The sequence below is a fragment of the Musca domestica genome, unplaced genomic scaffold, assembly GCF_030504385.1.
Source record: "Musca domestica strain aabys unplaced genomic scaffold, Musca_domestica.polishedcontigs.V.1.1 4, whole genome shotgun sequence".
Taxonomy (NCBI): domain Eukaryota; kingdom Metazoa; phylum Arthropoda; class Insecta; order Diptera; family Muscidae; genus Musca; species Musca domestica.
Window position 1 is genome coordinate 10381447 of NW_026712328.1, and position 19787 is coordinate 10401233.

Genomic DNA, 19787 nt, shown 5'->3' on the forward strand with positions numbered 1-19787 from the left:
TATTTTGATAATTTTAGCCACTTTTTACAATGGAATTATCTGAAAATCCACACAAGGAGTTCCTGAGTACATTACACGCAGACATAGATTTGTCTTTATAGGTTCACAATATCGTATATCCCCCCATATCGGCACCTTCCTATATTAGATATTTCAAAGATTTTAAAAGAATTTTTAATGGATTTTATTTTTTTTTTTTGAAAATTTTCTAATTCGTTCCAAATGGTGGAGGGTATTCAAGGTTCGGCCCGGTCGAACTTACTGCTTTTTTACTTGTTTCTTTACAAACAAGCACTATCGCATGCGTTGGAAGACACTCACTGACGAAAACCGTTATTCGCTCGTAATAAATGATCGGAGGTCATTGTTTTTTTTTTACAGAAAGAGAGCAGAGAACACTGTTGACGTTTGTTTGCAATTATTTCATTATATGGTCAATTCTATTCTTAGTTATTTAATTTTAAATTTCAAAACTGCCGACTACTGGGACATGTCGAACTTAGGCACACTTACCCTATATATGTATGGAAATATGTTTGTTTGACTCCTATTTTTTGCTGAAACAACTAATTTATTTTATATAATTATTACCAATAATTTTATAATACCATAACTTTTACATTTAAAATTTGTTAAGTTTTATTTTTCAGAAAAAAGTTTGACAGAAAAAAAGTATAACCCATGGCAGAAGAATACAGGTAGATGTATCAACGCTTGAGAGCATAAATATGTCAAAAAAATAAATGTTTTTTAAATATAAGTAGATTTTTATATATTTTCTTATACTACTACAGTCGGTGGCTATTATAATTCGCGTTTTCAACAATTTTTACAAATTCAAATAATCTTTCATTCAACATTTTTAATTCCAAAATTGGTTTGACAGTTCATTGTCCCAGCAGCTGTGTCGACGCGTCTACCTATATTCTTCTACCATGATATAACCTATGAATTCTCTTCCTATGAACCTTGTACATTTGACTTTGCTTTTCATATACACACAGAAATGAAAGACGTGTGTAAACTAAGTAGTAATGGTGTTTATAACTAGAGAATTGACGAGGGTTAAACAGCTGTGCGGGTTTTGCTATTGTTCAATAAACACGTGGTTGACTTCAAATAATATACATACAAACGTTTCCACCACCGTCATAAGTAATTTTAAAAGGACATACAACAATAACAAATGAACCAACTAGCGAATTGTCTAAAATTATATTCACGTTCTTGTATTTGCGTGTTTGTTTGAAGCTGTATTGCGTTACGATATTTTCAAACAGTAAGACAATGCACACTCGACTAAAATAATTCCGTTGCGTTTGTTGGGAGTTCAACGGGAAAAACGGTTATATATATCCTAATACGTTGCTTGTGTTACATAAAAGTGTTAAAATAGTCCATACAACTGAATTAATTTATGTACATGTATGAGTAGAGAAATCGGGTGTCAAGGTAAATATCAGAAAATGTTATGTTTTAAGTTTGTAAGTTTAATGTATGTGCTTGATAGAACTACCCTAGAAGTCTAACAAATTCATTTTTGCCATGTATTTACAAGACATGATATTAATAACATCGGTTGCATTGCTTGTGTTCAAAACATAAAATCATATTTCCTTAAACAACCACCAAATATTTTCAATGTAGGTAGGTATATTCATTTTTCAATTCCATCAGTAGCAAACGCTCAAGACAAGATTTGTAATATGCTTGAAAACAGCATTTGAATATATATGCAAGAACAAATTGTTGTTAGAAAAAATTAATTTCAGGTATTTACTTATTGTAATGTCTTTTTGACATATATTTACAAAATTCGTCGTAACTCACTTATCGAAGGGGTTTACAAGACATTACATACATTTTATGAAGTACTATTTTTATACCATCCAACATTCTATGGAGGGTATATTAACTCTGTCATTCCGTTTGTAACTCCTCAAAATATTCATAATAGACCCTACAAAGAATATATATATATATTCTGGATCAGCGTAAAATTCTAAGACGATCTAGCGATGTGCATCACGTAATCATCTCTCGAACGAATTGAGATAGAAGGCTAAAATTTTGCATACATGCATAGTTTACCAGTAGGCAGGTTAAGTTCGTAAATGGGCCATGTAGCCCCCATATAACGGTACTTCCCGATAGTCGGTATTTTGATGATTTCAGCAACATTATTCACCGGAATCGTTTCAAATTTCGTACTGGAAGATCCTAACATCCTTAGACAGAAAATTGTTTGAGCAGGTCCATGTCTTCGTATAGCCCCCATATAACGGTAGCTTCCGATATTCGGTATTTTGACAATTTTAGCGACATTATTCACCGGAATTGTTTCAAATTTGGTATTTGAAGTTTGTTATGTGTACTACAGCCTATGACAATAATTTTTACATCCAGGTCCTCGTCTTCGTATAGCCCTTATATAACGGTACATCCCGATAGTCGGTATGTTGACAATTTTAGTAAAATTATTCCCAGGAATCATTTCAAATTTTGTACTGGAAGATCCTAATAGGTACTTGTTCTTGTTATACCCTCCACCATAGTATGGAGGGTATATTAAGTTTGTCATTCCGTTTGTAACACCTCGAAATATACATTTTAGACCCCACAAAGTATATATATTCTTGATCAGCATAAAATTCTATGTCGATTTATCAATGTCCGTCCGTCTGTCCGTCTGTGGAAATCACTCTAGCTTCCGAACGAAATGAAGTAGGTTGATAAAATTTTACTTAAATGTGTACTATGTCTGTAGGAGTTTTGGTATTGAAAATGGGCCATGTAGATCCACGTCTTCGTATAGCCCCCATATAACGGTACCTCCCGATATGCGGTATTTTAATGATTCTAGCGACATTTTTTACTGGAATTGTTTCAAAATTAATATTTAAAGTTCATAATAGATGCTACGGCTTAACACAGAAAATGGGCAATGTAGGTCTACGTCTTCGTATAGCCCCCATATAACGGTAACCCCCGATATTCTGTATTTTGATGATTTTAGCGACATTATTTACCGGAATTGTTTCAAATTTCGCATTTGAAGTTCGTGAAGTTCGATATTACAGCCTATGACAGAGAATTGCCTGTGCATTATAAACATATTTTTTTTCAAGTTTCGCATTTGAATATTGTAATAGCTTGTGACAAAAGTTGCCTATGCAGGTCCACACTAATATACGGCTACATTAGGTATTTTCAAGATTTTAACAGATTTTTAAGGGATTTTATTTTTTTTTGAAAATTGTTAAATTTGTACCAAATGGTGGGGGGTATTCAAAGTTCGGCCCGGCCGAACTTACAGCTTTTTTACTTGTTTTAAGTTCGTAATGGGCACTACAGCCTATGACAAAAAAAAAAAACGTGTGCATGTCCAAGTCTTCGTATAACGGTTTTCTTCATATAACGGTTTTCATTTAAGTGGTAGTTTTCGGGCTTTTTTTTGAAAAATTTCAATTTACTTCGAAATGGTGGAGGGTATTAAAAGTTCGGCCCGGCCGAACTTAGCTTCTTTTTTACTTGTTAATTTTTGGAATATACATCCGTTTTTTTACCCTTCACCATATTGATATATTTATATCAATTTTTTATAACCTCCACCATTCTATGAAGGGTATTTTTACTCCGTCATTCCGTTTGTAACTCCTCGAAATACTCATGTTAGACCCTATAAAGTACAAATATTCTGTATCAGCGTGAAATTCTTAGTTGATTTATCTACGTCTCGGGCCGTCGGTTTGTTGTAATCACGCAAAACGATATTAAGATAGGAAGCTAAAAGTTTGCACAGATCTTTCTTTTGTCTACAGGCAGCTCAAGTTCGAAGATGGGCTTTATCAATCCATGTTATCGTATATCCCCTATATAATGGCACCTTCCGATATTCAGTATTTTGATAATTTTAGCCACATTTTCCAATGAAGTGGTCTGAAAATCAACACAAGGGGTTTCTTGTGAGTACTTTATCCGGTCAATAATGTCGCTAAAATCATCAAAATACCGAACATAGGGAGGTACCGTTATATGGGGGCTATATGAAAACGTGGACCTACATGACCCATTTACGAACTTAACCATTGAAGTGTCTATTGATATCTAAATTATTACAGTAGTTTTTTAATATTTAAATTACTTTTTAAGATTTATCGGTATGAACTTATATAATTCTTTATATTTATATAAAAATGGTTTAGCGAAAAAATTATTAAAAAAGCCGTTTCATGAAATTTGAAATAATGTTAAAAATTATTAGAATAGTTTATTTTTTCAGAAACTTATAAAATTCTTGCTATTGTCATTTAAGTTTTCTTAAATTAACATTTTAGTAATAATTAGTTATGTATGGGTGAGAGGAGTTCGGGAGGACGCAAAAATAGCAATGTGTCGGTCTTTTTTGATGTGATAGGAGTTCCTTGGACTTTACTGGATAAACGAGGAGTTCTTTGGGATTTAATAGATAAATGAGGAGTGGGCTATTTATGTTGGTTATCGGTGATTTTTTTTTGTTTCTTCTTTTTTGATTTACCGCTTTGAGCCGTTTTTTCGGTATCATTTGTATACCTTTTCCATTTTTGTTTGAACATATTTGTGGTTGTGACCTATATTTTGGATTCCTTTTTCGTTTTAATTTTATTTTTTTGTAAATTTTTATATTTATGACCTATTTGTTTGATTTTTATAGATGTGACCCGTTTTGGGGGTTCCTTTTTATACCCTCCACCATACTATGGAGGGTATATTAACTTTGTCATTCCGTTTGTAACTCCTCGAAATACTCATATCAGACCCAACAAAGTATATATATTCTTGATCAGCGCAAAATTCTAAGTCGATTTAGCGATGTCCGTCTGTCTGTCTGTCTGTCTGTTGTAATCACTCTATCTTTCGAATGAATAGAGATAGGTGGCTAAAATTTTGCACACATGTTTATTTTTCCAGTAGGCAGGTTAAGTTCGTAAATGGGCCATGTAGGTCCACGTTTTCATATAGCCCCCATATAACGGTACCTCCCTATATTCGGTATTTTGATGATTTTAGCGAAATTATTCACGGGAATTGTTTCAAATTTGGTATTTGAAGTTCAAAATGGATACTACACCCTAAGACATAAAATTGTCTGTGCAGGTCCACGTCTTCATATAGCCCCCATATAACGGTACCTCCCTATATTCGGTATTTTGATGATTTTAGCGACATTATTCACCGGAATTGTTTTAAAATTGGTATTTAAAGTTCGTTATGGGAACTACAGTCTGTGACAGAAAATTGTCTGTGCGGGTCCAGGTCTTCGTATAGCCCCCATATAACGGTACCTCCCTATATTCGGTATTTTGATGATTTTAGCTACATAATTCACCGTTTATTTCAAGTTTCGAATTTGAATATGGTAATGGCTTATGACAAACAATGACTATGTATGTCCACGTCGTATAGACCCCAAAATAACGGCTATATTCGGTATTTTTAAAATTTTAACAGAATTTTTTAAGGATTTTATTTTTTGAAAATTTCCAAATTCGTTGCAAATGGTGGAGGGTATTAAAAGTTCGGCCCGGCCGAACTTACTGCTTTTTAACTTGTTGTATTTAAAATATTCATATTAGTGACTCTTATTTTGGGTTTCTTTTTAGTTTGATTTTTTATGAGAAGTAAAATTGTTATACTTGTGACACATATTTTGGTTCCCTTTTTATATTTTTACAAAGTAACATTTTAATATTTGATTTTGTGTTTAGCGATCATTTTTGGAATGCAGGTGTGAAGGCTCATGTTTGTCGCTTTTAGCCATTTCTATAGCCTACTCATGGCAAGAGTACCTTCACCGTCAATTAAAGCCATCTCGGACAAATGAGTTAACTGAGTTAAATTGAACAAACATGATGATTATAAATGAACAATTCATCGAGCGAGTTTTGTTGTTTCGGGCATTCCTTGTTTGTGTAGTAAAAGAGCATTTTTATCATTGTGTATCATGTGCGTTCTCTAAAATTTACCATCTCTGGGTAATTTATTCTAGCAGTTCCATCAAGAAAAACATCAGCGCATTTTCGTTTTGTAACAGAACGTATGGTATTATTATGCCTATACACTGTTATATCTACACGTTCCATAGGTTTTCATCTAGGAACTTCTCTACTAAGACACCGATATATTTCAGTTAATGTGGAATGCAACCTCTCTATTTGACCATTCATTTTACTACACTGCGTCGGCTTTTGTTAAATTTTAGTCGCTAATGGTCTAATGTAATTTGACAATTGTTGTGTCAAAAATCTACGTTCGTTGTCTATGACCGAAATGCGTGGAACGGTAAAATAATGAAGAACAATTGTTAGTTTCATTTTAAATGTGACTTGTTTTTTATAGAGAACTAGATGAACCCGGCGCGCTTCGCTTCTCCTTTCGCTTTTATATGCATTCAAAATTTTATATATAAATATTTGTAGGTAAAAAATATAAATAAAACAAATTCAAAAAAATTTTAAAAAATATATATTATTATAACGCGTGAACATGCCAGGAACAGCTGACCATGAGAAAAGCAGGAACATGCTAAATTAAGTCCGCATACACGAAGGGATTGTCCTTCGGATTTATTAATTTCATAGCAAATGCCAAGCGTGCCGGAAACTGCAATCTTTTGAATTGAAAGGCATTTTTGTTGAAATTAGAGAATTCGAGGTAGCAACATACTTTCCAGTAATAATCATTCCCTCAATTAAATTTTTGTGTAGTTTTTATACTCTCCACCATAGTATGGAGGGTATATTAAGTTTGTCATTCCGTTTCTAATATCTCGAAATATACATTGTAGCCCAAACAAAGTATATATATTCTTGATCAGCATAAAATTCTATGTCGCTTTAGCGTCTGTGGAAATCACTCTAGCTTCCGAACGAAATAAAGTAGGTTGATAAAATTGTACTCAAATGTATATTATGTCTGCAGGACTTTTGGTATTGAAAATGCACCATAAAGGTTCACGTTTTGGTACAGCCCCCATATAACGGTACCTCCCCATATTCGGTACGTTGATGATTTTAGAGACATTATTCGCCGGAATCGGTTCAAATATGGTATTTGAAGTTCGTCTACTACGTCTGCATACTACAGTCTATGGCAGAAGATTGTCTTTGCAGGTCCACGCCTTCGTATACATTCGGTATTTTTAAGATTTTAACACAATTTTCAACGGATTTTAGTTTTTTGAAAAGTGCAAAATTCGTTCCAAATGGTGGAGAGCATACAGCTATTTTAATTGTTTGCTGTTAGCCTTATACCATTGCAAAGGCGTTGTGGGTCAATGCTTCTTAATAAAATCATATTCCAATCTGAAACGATTTCAATATAATTTGACAAAATTTACATTTACACCAAATTCCGTCACACCTTCAATATTTCATTGAAATTGAAGGTACATCCGTGTTTGGTGCATAAAATATGTGAAATCAGCCGAGAATATATATGGGAACTATATCCAAATTTTAACCGATTTCTAATTATTTTGTTAAATTTATTAAAAAATGCAATCCTCGTTGTATTCCCAATGCAGTTAAATATTTTTGGTTGTAATTTGTCTTTAATTGATACATAGCCGCCAACAGATGCTACATTAAATATCCTTTTCACCGGGACACACCCTTCAACTACCCCCTCTTTAATGTAATTATTATTTATTTCTATTACCCGACCACCCAAAAAGACATATTCTATATATAGTACGCTAGATGGACGGATTCCGAAAATCCGCAGATTTGAGAGTTCTTGATCTTGTACGTCAAGTAAATCTTGTTTCTCTCTCTCTTTTCTGAAAGGGTGTGATAAAGCTTCTGCTGCTAGCGCGGATATTTTTCAGACCTTGTACTTCTTTTAAAATGATTTGGTCTATTCATATAGTTCATATTTAGGTTTAGATCGAAGGATGAAGAATTTTGGTTTCTTTGGTGTGGATAGCGTTGGAACAGTTGAATTTTGTTGACGCTAATGGCATTTGAGACTCATTTTTTACCTGATAGGTTGCTTGACAGGTTATTAATTGGTACAGATACTTTTTTATTAATTGACTGGTTACGATTTGGAGAATTCCTCAATTCTACGTTTTGAATTTGCAGACATGCAGAATGGGCTTCGGGTAAGGTTTCTGGACGTTGTATAAGTAAACTCCTGGAAATGTCTCCTCTGAGGCCCCGAATGAAGACCTCCAATGCCCTATTTCAGTAAATATCTACGACAACCCGCACCGTCTCTTCCGAAAACGACTCAGTTTTTATCTTGTTAATGATAATGGAAAATTGATGATTTACTTTTGTGTAAAATTCATTAATTTCCATTCCTTTTTGATTAAGACGGTGCAGCTGATGCTCAAAGGTTCGTATGTCCCTTTTATACGCGTAATGTAATGACATACACTCTTTAATATTAAACCAGTTGCTATCGAATATATTGTATGATATAGGATAGCACGGTAAAGAGAACTGAGAAATGTGCTAGGATTAAACTGAATGAACTCATGACACATAGTGTACTGGGTTTTCATCAAACACCCGCAGTTCCTTTACACAATCATGAAGACGACGAATCTCCCTGATATGGTAGCAGGTGCCTTTACCAGCACTTCATTGATGGTATCAGCATTGCTGTTAGTTGAGGCGGCGCTTAAACTGCGAACTAAGCTGCTTTTTATACCCTCTATCTTGATACTTTTATATAAAAATGTTTTGAATACTCAATGGTGGGGATATTAAAAGTTCGACCCGGACGAACTTAATATTTCTTGTTAAATTTGAAAAACTTTTATTTGATCACTAAAGTCGCTTCAAGTTTTTGTCACTATATTTACTCCAAGGACTTTTTTACAAGGACCTTCGAGTGAAAGCTAGAAAAGAAGCTAAGTTCGTCCGGGCTGAGCTTTTAATACTCTCCACCATTTGGAAGGAACTTGAAAATTTTCAAAAAAAAAAAAAATTGAAAATTACCACATAATTGAAAACCGTTATATGGGGACCATACGAAGACTTTGACCTGCTTACGAAATTTTTTGTAATAGGCTGTAGTACCCATTACGAACTTTAAATACGAAATTATATACAATTCCAGTGAAAAATGTCGCAAAAATCATAAAAAACGAGTAACGGGAAGTACCTTCATATGGGGGCTGTACGAAAACGTGGACCAGTGTACGAAATTTTTCGCCATAGATTGTAGTACCCATTATAATCCTCCAAATGTATAGGTGGATACTTATATATTTATTATTTTTTTTGATTGGGATTACAATAATGATAATGATTGCAACTGATGTTTAATGCAGAGCCCAATTTATCTTTTAGGTCCCAAAGCTCTATTGCTTTGGTGTTGCTAAGATTTAGTTCATTAATCGTTTCCATATTTACAAGTTTCTCTATTTTGTTGACCTTGATAATCTGGGTTGAAAAATAGGTTGTACAGGCTTAGCATTTGATATCTCAAATTATTGATATAATTTATTTGATATTCTTATTGAGGCATTACTAATTTGAACAATAAATGATTCAGTGAGGTTTTGAGGTTCATTGTTAAGATAAATAATATTGTTGAATTGATTTAGAAATATTAGTCCCGGTAGTATTTCCTCTACTGTGGGAATATCATTTCTTCTCCATCGTGCATTTCGAAGGTTTGCTATTCATGATATTAAATAAACATAAATCATTTTTTATAGTTATGATTACAAATGGTTAATTGATCTATTGTTTTACAAAATTTTTGTATACCAAAAATTGAGTTTTGACATTTTAAAAGTTCTCTACATTAGATTTTGATTAATAGGTTGTTAACTTTTCGTTTTTATAATAGGTTTATTAAATGATTCGCTACTTGTTATAGGTGTACTGACTTTAAAAATTATTGATTTATTGCTGGTATCAAATTTTACATCAGAGAGTTCTCACCACCATTTTTTCTATAGGCCCAAACAAAATACCGAAAATTTAAACGCAAACCAATATAGTCCCATTTCAATACCTATCATAGATTTAATACAAAATACAATACCAAACTTTCAAGCTCTACATAAATATGTGTATACCTATAATGATTTCAAAATACGAAGGTAAATAAGTAGATATATAAATGAATATTTTATAGTACAAATAATAAGATGAAAAAACTGCAACCAACTTCAGACTGCTGTCATTTCTAAGCCACTCGTCCGACAGCTGTTAGAATTATTCCAGTGACAGTTCATTATATTGTTTACAAGCATACAAAAGCATTTTGGTGAGTTCTCAACACCATTGATTCATCTAAATTTACAAATGAAATTGAATCTTCTATGGCTTATTGAATGTTTATTAGCTGTTCTATGATAACATCAAGCTTGTATTTTAACCTGAATAGAATATGCTTACTATCTAAATCATTGTTTCTTATAGTTGTCAATATTATGTTAGTTGTTTGGGAAATATTGTTAATTTTTTCTATGTATAATTTTTAATGACAACTTGTTTATTATTAATCTCTAATACATTATTAATGTTTGTTGATTAACTTCAAAGTCACATGGACAGAATTTCCTACAATCCATTCCATACAGATCATGTGAAATTTATCACTGTTCTGAATCTGGGTTATTTTGTAGGATATTATAGGATGTAAGGGATGGGATTTGTTAATATTTTAATGTGAGGTTTGCTCTATTCCAAATGACAGAATTTCTCTCAGTGGCTCTTTAACGTCAGCTGTTGCTCTAGAATTAAGAATTTTCTCCTGCGCGTGTTTGCAGAATTTATCTATTGCGGTCAGAAAATGTTTCTTTTCCGTTAGATAGATATCAATATGCACAATATCGCCGGAGAAATGCGGTATTTTTTTCCTAATTCTATTTTATTCGGATGTCTATCATATTTGTTTTCTTTGCACACTTTGCAATCTGTGACTATTCTTTTTTATTTTTGAGTTCATTTCAGAGAAGTAATATTTTGATATGATTTTAAACCTGTTTGCGACACTATTTCTATGAGCTCATTGTGTTCATTGAATATCACTTCTTCTTGTTCATCGCTCTCTTTGATGTCAGATACAATAGTTGGTTGCCGTGAGCTTGTGGACACCAATGGTGTTTTGGTGGCTTTTGAGTTCCATTTATTACCTGATAGGACGTGTTGCTTGACAGGTTATTAATTGGTATAGATACTTTTCTATTAATTGACGGGTTATGATTTGGAGATGCATAATATGCTTCGGATAAGGTTTCTAGACGTTGTATAAGTAAAATCCTGGAAATGTCTCCTCTGAGGCCCCGAAAGAAGATATCCAAGTCCCCATCGTCTCTTCCGAATACGACTTAGATTTAATCTTGTTAATGATAAAGGAAATTGATGATTTACTTTTGTGTAAAATTTATAAATTTTCATTCCTTTTTGATTAAGGTACAGCTGATGCACAAGGGTTCGTATGTCCCTCTTATACGCGTAATGTAATGATAGACACTCTTTAATAAAAAACCAGTTGCTATCAATCATATTGTATGATATGAGTGCAGAATAGCCGCACCCCTAATTTTCTGCCGGATATGTTGGAGAATAGCACGTTACAAAGAATATCCCTTTACCATTGTGAAATCTGCTAGGATTCAACTCATCGCACATAGTGTACTGGGTTTCCATAAAACACCCACAGTTCCTTTACACAAATAGGAAGACGACGAATCTCCCTGATATGGTAGCAGGTTCCTTTACCAGCACTTCATTGATGTTATCAGCATTGCTGTTAGCCGAGGCGGCGCTTGAAGCGTCCAAAAGTGATACCCTATTTCTAGAGTTGTGATTTATTTGAGTCACATTCGATCATAATTTTTCCATGATGTAATTAAAAAACCAGTAAAGAAAGTCTTAAAGTCGGGCGGGGCCGACTTTATGATACTCTACCCTAAATATGACGATCTTTTAAATTCGGACTTGTATTGCCCATTTGGTGCACAATTAATTTGAAATCGGATAAAAATATATATGGGAGCTATATGCAAATCGGAACCGATCTCGATAACATTTGGCAAAGATATTTCTGAGCTGTATTTGATATATTTCCCTGAATATCGTTGTTACGGAGTGCATATTACGGCTGTGGGTCACAAATATGACAAATCGGATGAACAGTATATATGGGAGCTATAGCTATATTTGAACTAATCTTCACCAAATTTGACATACTAGCTTCTAGACTCAATTCGGTCGTAAGTGCCAAATTTCATTTATTTTTCGCAAATATTAGACGTTTGGTGCACAACCAAAGGTAAATCGGACGAAGTTATTTAATGGAGCTATATCCAAATCTGAACCGATCTCGATAAAATTTAGTAAATGTATTTCTGAGCTGTATTTGATATATTTCCCCAAATATTGTTGTTACAGTGTGCATATTACGACAGCGGAGGACAAAAATAACAAATCGGATGAACAATATATATGGGAGCTATAGCTATATCTGAACCGATTTCGATCAAATTTGGCATACTTATTTTCAGGTCCTATCTGATCGTACGTGCAAGATTCCATACTGTTCGAACTGATATTACACGTTTGGTGCACAATAAAAGGCAAATCGGACGAAGATATATGTATATGGGAGCTATATCAAATTTTTACCGATTATCTCCAATTTCAATAGGGTTCGTCCTTAGGCCAAATAAATGAAAAAAATTTCATCTGGATCGGACAATAAATGCGAACTGTACTTTGTTTACAAAACTACATGGACGGACGGACGGGTATGCATAAATCGACTCAGAATGTGATTCTATGCAGATCATCAAAAGGAACTATGGGTCTATCTCGTTTCCTTTTGCCTGTTACAAACAAATGCATAAAGACATAATACACTGACCACCTTGTGGTGTAATGTATAAAAATTGACATAGGATGACTTACTTGAAAATTTTATTTTTTTAATGTTCCCCCTTCTATTTTCACTCTAATATTTTAACAAATTATTTGGATATTGGGGCTTTTTTGCTCTTCAATAATTTTATTAGTTTTTTCCTCCAAATGCACTCCAAGGATTTGTATTCTTTTTATACTCCCACCATATTATATTTTTAGCGTATATTAGATACGTCTCTTTTTTCACTTGCGTAATTATACCCTACACCACAAGGTGGTCAGGGTATTATGTCTTTGTGCATTTGTTTGTAACAGGCAGAAGGAAACGAGATAGACCCATAGTTCCTTTTGATGATCTGCATAGAATCACATTCTGAGTCGATTTATGCATGTCCGTCCGTCCGTCTGTCCGTCCGTCCGTCTGTCCGTCCGTCTGTCCGTCTGTCCATGTATTTTTGTAAACAAAGTACAGGTCGCATTTATTGCCCGATCCAGATGAAATTTTGCAAAGATCTTTTGTTTGGCCCAAGGATGAACTCTATTGAAATTGGAGATAATCGGTCAAAATTTAGATATAGCTCCCATATATATCTTCGTCCGATTTGCCTTTTATTGTGCACCAAACGTGTAATATCAGTCCGAATTGTATGGAATTTGGCATATACACCCAAATTGGGCCTGAAAATATGTATGCCAAATTTGATCAAAATCGGTTCAGATATAGCTATAGCTCCCATATATATTGTTCATCCGATTTTTTATTTTTGTCCACCGCCGCCGTAATATGCACTATGCAATGTTTGGGGAAATGTATCAAATACAGCTCAGAAATACATTTGCTAAATTTTATCGAGATCGGTTCAGATTTGGATATAGCTCCCATATATAACTTCGTCCGATTTACCTTTTTTTGTGCACTAATATTTGTCCAAATGGGATGGAATTTGGCACTTACGACCGAATTAAGTCTAGAAGCTAGTATGTCAAATTTGGTGAAGATCGGTTCAGATATAGCTATAGCTTCCATATATATTATTCATCCGATTTGTTATATTTGTTACCCACAACCGTAATATGCACTCCGTAACAACTATATTCAGGAAAATATATCAAATACAGCTCAGAAACATCTTTGCCAAATTTTATCGAGATCGGTTCAGATTTGGATATAGCTCCCATATATATCTTTATCCGATTTCAAATTAATTGTGCATCAAATGGGCAATAAAATTCCGAATTTAAAAGATACAAATGCTTCGGCATATTTAGTCCTTTGAACTTTAAATTATAATTATAATCATAGCGTGTATGATTGAATTCTCCCATAAAAATTTTTAATTGTTATGTGGAGCTCTACTTAATTAGCAAAGTGGTGTAGGGTATCATAAAGTCGGCCCCGCCCGACTTGAAGGCTTTCTTTACTGGTTTTAAAAAGGGTTTAGTTGGGAATGTCAGGTGATGTCGCATGGCTTTTATAATCTGTAAACATTTTAGCTGCAATAGCCTGCGAGGGAATATTTTATTTTTATTTATTCATTTTTTTTTGTTTTGAAATATGTCCATTTTGCTAAGTCAATTTATGGAAGTTTGGCTTTAGTCAGGAAAAGGTTACATTAAATTGAAGACATTATAAAATACGAGGACATTCTTTATATCCTTTTCGGAACTATTCACATATCCAAAGAAACACTCAGTAATTAATGTAAAATATTAAAGAAAACCCCCAAATATCATAGGCTATTAAAATATTTTCTCACAGGCTGTAGTACCCATTAGGAACTTCAAATACGAAGTTTGAAAGAATTCCGGAGAATAATGTCGCTAAAATCATCAAAATACGGAATATAGGGAGCTACACGAAGACCTGGGCCTGCATAGACAATTTTCTGTCACAGGCTGTAGTACCCATTAGGAACTTCAAATACGAAATTTGAAACAATTCCGGTGAATAAATACTGAATCGTAGAAACACCGAATATGGGGGTACCTTTGTATAGGGGTATTATTGATATAATCCCTATATAGAGATACTTCGTGTAATGGTCTTAGGTCGTATGTTTGAAAGTTGATTAGATGCTGCTATGTTGATTTGTTCTCCTATTATTGTAAATTAAATCAGCTGATTCTATTCTTTCTATTTTACGCACAGGTCCATTGTTTCATCACTGCGAAAATTTAAAGGCTGCACTATGAAATCAATCACTGGAGAAAAAATTAGAACTTGGCTACTGTCGGCTTTAATGGTGCATGGTGCTGTTGCAGGTAACCCAGATGCAAAACGTCTTTATGATGATCTTCTAAGCAACTACAATAAATTGGTCAGGCCAGTAGTAAACACAACGGATGTTCTAAAAGTTTGCATAAAACTTAAATTGTCTCAACTAATAGATGTGGTAAGCCGATATTATGTACTTTGTCTCCTATATAATTTTCTACATTAATTTATGGTATATTTTTATATTTAATAAAACCTTCACTTCGTTTATCTTTCTTACTATTTTTTGGTGTACTGTAAACAAAATCAGTATATATTCTTCAAGTTTTTTGTGTAATTGAATTTATTTTTTCCCATCTACATATCTATCTGTTGTTGTTTAGCATAAATGGAAGTTGTTTACATAGAGCCACTTCCATTAAATTTTGTTGGGTATCTATATCAATGAAAGACAAAAATGTTTGTATGTTTGTTTGTAATTTATGGACTCGAAAAACGCTGAACAGATTTTCCTGAAAATTTCCCAATAATACTACAACATTGGCTGAAAGATATATATATATATATATATATATATATATATATATATATATATATATATATATATATATATATATATATATATATATATATATATATATATATATATATATATATATATATATATGGGAGCTACATCCAAATCTGTATCTGTAATCTATCAATAGATATGTGCATATAAAATCTACAATCTAAATATCTCCACTCCCAAGTGGAATTTCAAAAATGTATATAGCCCATGTTACTTTCAGGCAATGTTGTAGTATTATTGGGAAATTTTCATATATATATATATATATATATATATATATATATATATATATATATATATATATATATATATATATATATATATATATATATATATATATATATATATATATATCTATATATATAGGCAGGTAATGTTGTAGTATTATTGGGAAATTTTCATATATATATATATATATATATCAAAATAAATTGTTTTTTGTTGGTAATGGAATCAGTTGAAAACGGCTGGACCGATTTGCATAGTTTTTTGTACAAACGTTCGTCATACCCCGAGTTATGTTTTTAAAGAAAAAAATATTGACCACGCCTCCTTTTACGCCCACTATTACGATTTATCTAAAAACTTTATATTTGCTAAAATAGTGAAGATATCGGTTTGAGAATTATTACACGAGATGCTGTTGGCTTTCCATCCAACCGTAAGTATTTATTTAGGGGCCGAGGAACGCGCCTACTTTTAAATCTATCTCTCTATATTTAAAAGAAAGTTGTGTTAGTTACTACTCTTATAACATAAAGACCGCCGGTCTGATTTTAACGATTTAGACAAATTCGGAATTGCCTCTTGGCACAAAATAAAATAAATCCAAAAAAATCGCGTAAAATGAGAAATTTGAACATTTTCATTTTGACTTTTAAAATGTACAATAGTAATGTTTTATTTTGCATAATTTTTTCCATTTTGACTTACTATTTTCGAATGTACATTTGTAGTGTTTTTTTTTCTGTTTTTTTTTTTTTTTTTTTTTTGTGGAAATTATGATGTGTAGTTTTTTTGGGTAGTATAAAGCGACAACGGATAAAACTGTTATTTATAGATTATATGTATTTATTGGGTAATACGAATAATATAATTTCAGAAGAGAATAAGATAAGAAAATTCTAAAATCGGGAGAAATCGAAACTTTTTCAATGGAATCGAATTTCAAAATAATAGTACAAACTTAGTGCAACATAATTAGTACAAACTTGTAAGGTAAGGGGGGGGGAGAACACCTCTTCTCATAAAATTTTTATTTTTCGGAAAAGGGCCCATCCTAGTCGTAAGGGCTACATGGGTAAAAAACCCCTGGGTGTAGAAAAACCATCTTACAGATAAGTATCCACATAGGCATTTATTTAAGTTAGTCCCCACTTTAGTCTTACCCCCAAGTCCACTTTCCCAACCAATGTGTGGTCAGAAAAAAAATTTGGTATTCTATTGAATTTGTAACCCCCAAGAGAATATTGGTTGGGAACGTAGATTTGGGATGTACGTCTATATGCAATAAACTCAGAAATGTCAATCTGGGACTCATTCAGTCGGATGTTGTGGCAGAAACATGAAAAAAATACCAAATTAGAAAGTAACACGACACCGAACATTTCTTTAATCGACATTGAATTACACTACGATGAAAAATGTGGACTTTATTGGATCTCCACCGCACAATTTAAATGACAAAAAATTTATGCCCATCTTACGGTAATCGGAGCAAAAGAGTAATTTTTTGGCTATTCTGACAACATTCTGCCTTCAAGTATGAGGTGGACAAAACTAAATACCACGCAGTACGGGATTTTAAACGTTGGAAATACAAATTCGAAATTATAGATAATTTGAATGAAAATGTAAAGCTTTTTATAATAATAAAAATTGTGTTGAATTTTCACTTTGGGCTATTATAGATGTTCTTTATCATAAAGCTATTTAAAACAAAAACTAATTTCTATTTAGTCATGGAGTCATTACTTATAATCAAAATGAAGTCATTACTTATAATGAAAATTGTGCCGCTTACATAAGTCAGATCTGTGATTTATTGTGCTTTAAAAAATACGCATTAAAGACTAAAAGTACGGGCCGGAAACGCGGACCGGGCCAGCTAGTATATATATATATAAATCAACTGTTGTTCGTTGGTAACGGAATCAGTTGAGAACGGGTGCACCGATTTGAATAATTTTTTGTACAAACATTCGTCATACCCCAAGTTAGGTTTTTAAAGAAAAAAACATTGACCACGCCTCCTTTTACGTCCACTATTACGATTTATATAAAATCTTTATATTTGCTAAAATAGTGAAGATATCGGTTTGAGAATTATTACACGAGATGCTGTTGGCTTTCCATCCAACCCTAAGTACTTATTTAGGGGGTTAGGAACGCGCCTACTTTTAAATCTATCTCTCTATATGTAAAAGAATGTTGTGTTAGTTACTACTCTTATAACATAAAGACCGTCGGCCTGATTTTAACGATTCAGACAAATTCGGAATTGCCTCTTGGCAGAAAAGCATAAAATCCAAAAAAATCGCGTAAAAATGTAAAATTTTGAACATTTTCATTTTGACTTTTAAAATGTACAATAGTAATGTTTTATTTTGCATGATTTTTTTCCATTTTGACTTACTATTTTCGAATGTACATTTGTAGTGTTTTTTTTTTTTGGAATTCTAATATGATGTGTAGTTTTTTTGGGTAGTATAAAGCGACAACGGATAAAACTATTATTTATAGATTTTATGTATTTTTTGGGTAATACGAAGAATATCATTTCAGAAGAGAAAATTCTAAAATCGGGAACAATCGAAAATTTTTCAATGAAAACGAATTTCAAAATAATAGTACATTCTACAAACAAACTTCATAAGGACCTTTAAAAATTTGCCGTAAAAAAACCAGTCGAGCCAGTTGAAGATTATTTTTCTTTTTTCAATCCCTTCTTTTTTCTATATTGAAGTGTACATTTCTTATTGTTTTCAATTCTGAATGAATAATATTAAAAATTAAATAAGTGTGTAATACGATGTTAAATGGAGATCTTTCATGTATAAAATTGGCATCTAGCTTTCAACTCCAGGACCTTCAGCTGGAAGATGCGAACACATTTATACAAACAAAAATGACCGAAAAAGCGTTATGGGGTTCACTTCAACAAGTGGACCTGTTTCTTTCATATGACAATAATTTGTCCAATGAGAACTCAAAATGCAAAATACATTGGGACTGCAATTCGTAAAATACCGACTATAAAGGACACAAAATAGTAGAGCGAATTCCTTCCAGAAATTATTTCCAAACATTCAAGATACCTTTAATCGCTTTGGCATGTCATGATATGGGCCATAACCCCCAATAATGGAACAACCCGATTTAAAGTATATTCTACATTTTAACCATATTTTTCGTACTAATTTTAGCTTATGTTGATAATTTAACAAGTAAAAAAGCAGTAAGTTCGGCCGGGCCGAACTTTGAATACCCTCCACCATTTGGAACGAATTAGAAAATTTTCAAAAAAATAAAATCCAATAAAAATTATTTTAAAATCTTTAAAATATCTAATATAGGAAGGTGCCGATATATGGGGGGATATACGATATTGTGGACCTATAAAGACAAATCTATGTCTGCGTGTAAAGTACTCACAAGGAACTCCGTGTGTGAATTTTCAGACAATACGATTGGAAAATGTGGCTAAAATCATCAAAATACCGAATATCGCGGCTTACCGTTATATGGGAGCTATACGTTATCGTTAACCTATATAGAGAATTCTCTGTCGGTGGGTAAAGTGCTCACAAAGAACCCCTTGTGTACAAAGAACCCCTTGTGACCCCGTTGAAAAATATGGTCAAAAACATCAAAATACCGAATATCGGGGGTACCGTTATATGAGGGCTATACAATATCGTGGATCTATATAGATAATTCTCTGCCGAGGTATAAAGTACCCACAAGGAACTCTTTGTGTGCATTTTCAGACAATTCCGATGAAAAATGTGGGTCAAATCATAAAATACCGAATATCGGGAGGTACCGTTATATGGGGGATATACGATATCGTGGACCTGTATAGACAATTCTCTCTCAGGGGGTGAAGTACTCACAAGGAACTACTTGTGTT

The 19787-nt window shown here is 32.9% G+C and overlaps 1 protein-coding gene across 5 annotated transcripts in view; it reads left to right on the forward strand.

Annotated features, from left to right (window-relative positions):
• LOC101894068 (acetylcholine receptor subunit alpha-like) overlaps nucleotides 1–19787 on the forward strand; it is a 331275-nt gene that overhangs the window by 80199 nt on the left and 231289 nt on the right. The window contains exons 1-2 of one of the 5 annotated variants that reach the window (XM_059126856.1): nucleotides 1064–1452; nucleotides 15019–15262. In XM_059126856.1, the coding sequence (XP_058982839.1) occupies nucleotides 15059–15262 (204 nt within the window). In that variant the 5' untranslated portion in view covers nucleotides 1064–1452; nucleotides 15019–15058. Of the gene's footprint in view, nucleotides 1–1063; nucleotides 1453–15018; nucleotides 15263–19787 lie in introns of those variants that run through there. The other 4 variants (XM_059126853.1, XM_059126855.1, XM_059126852.1 and 1 more) reach the window with 4 other exon arrangements.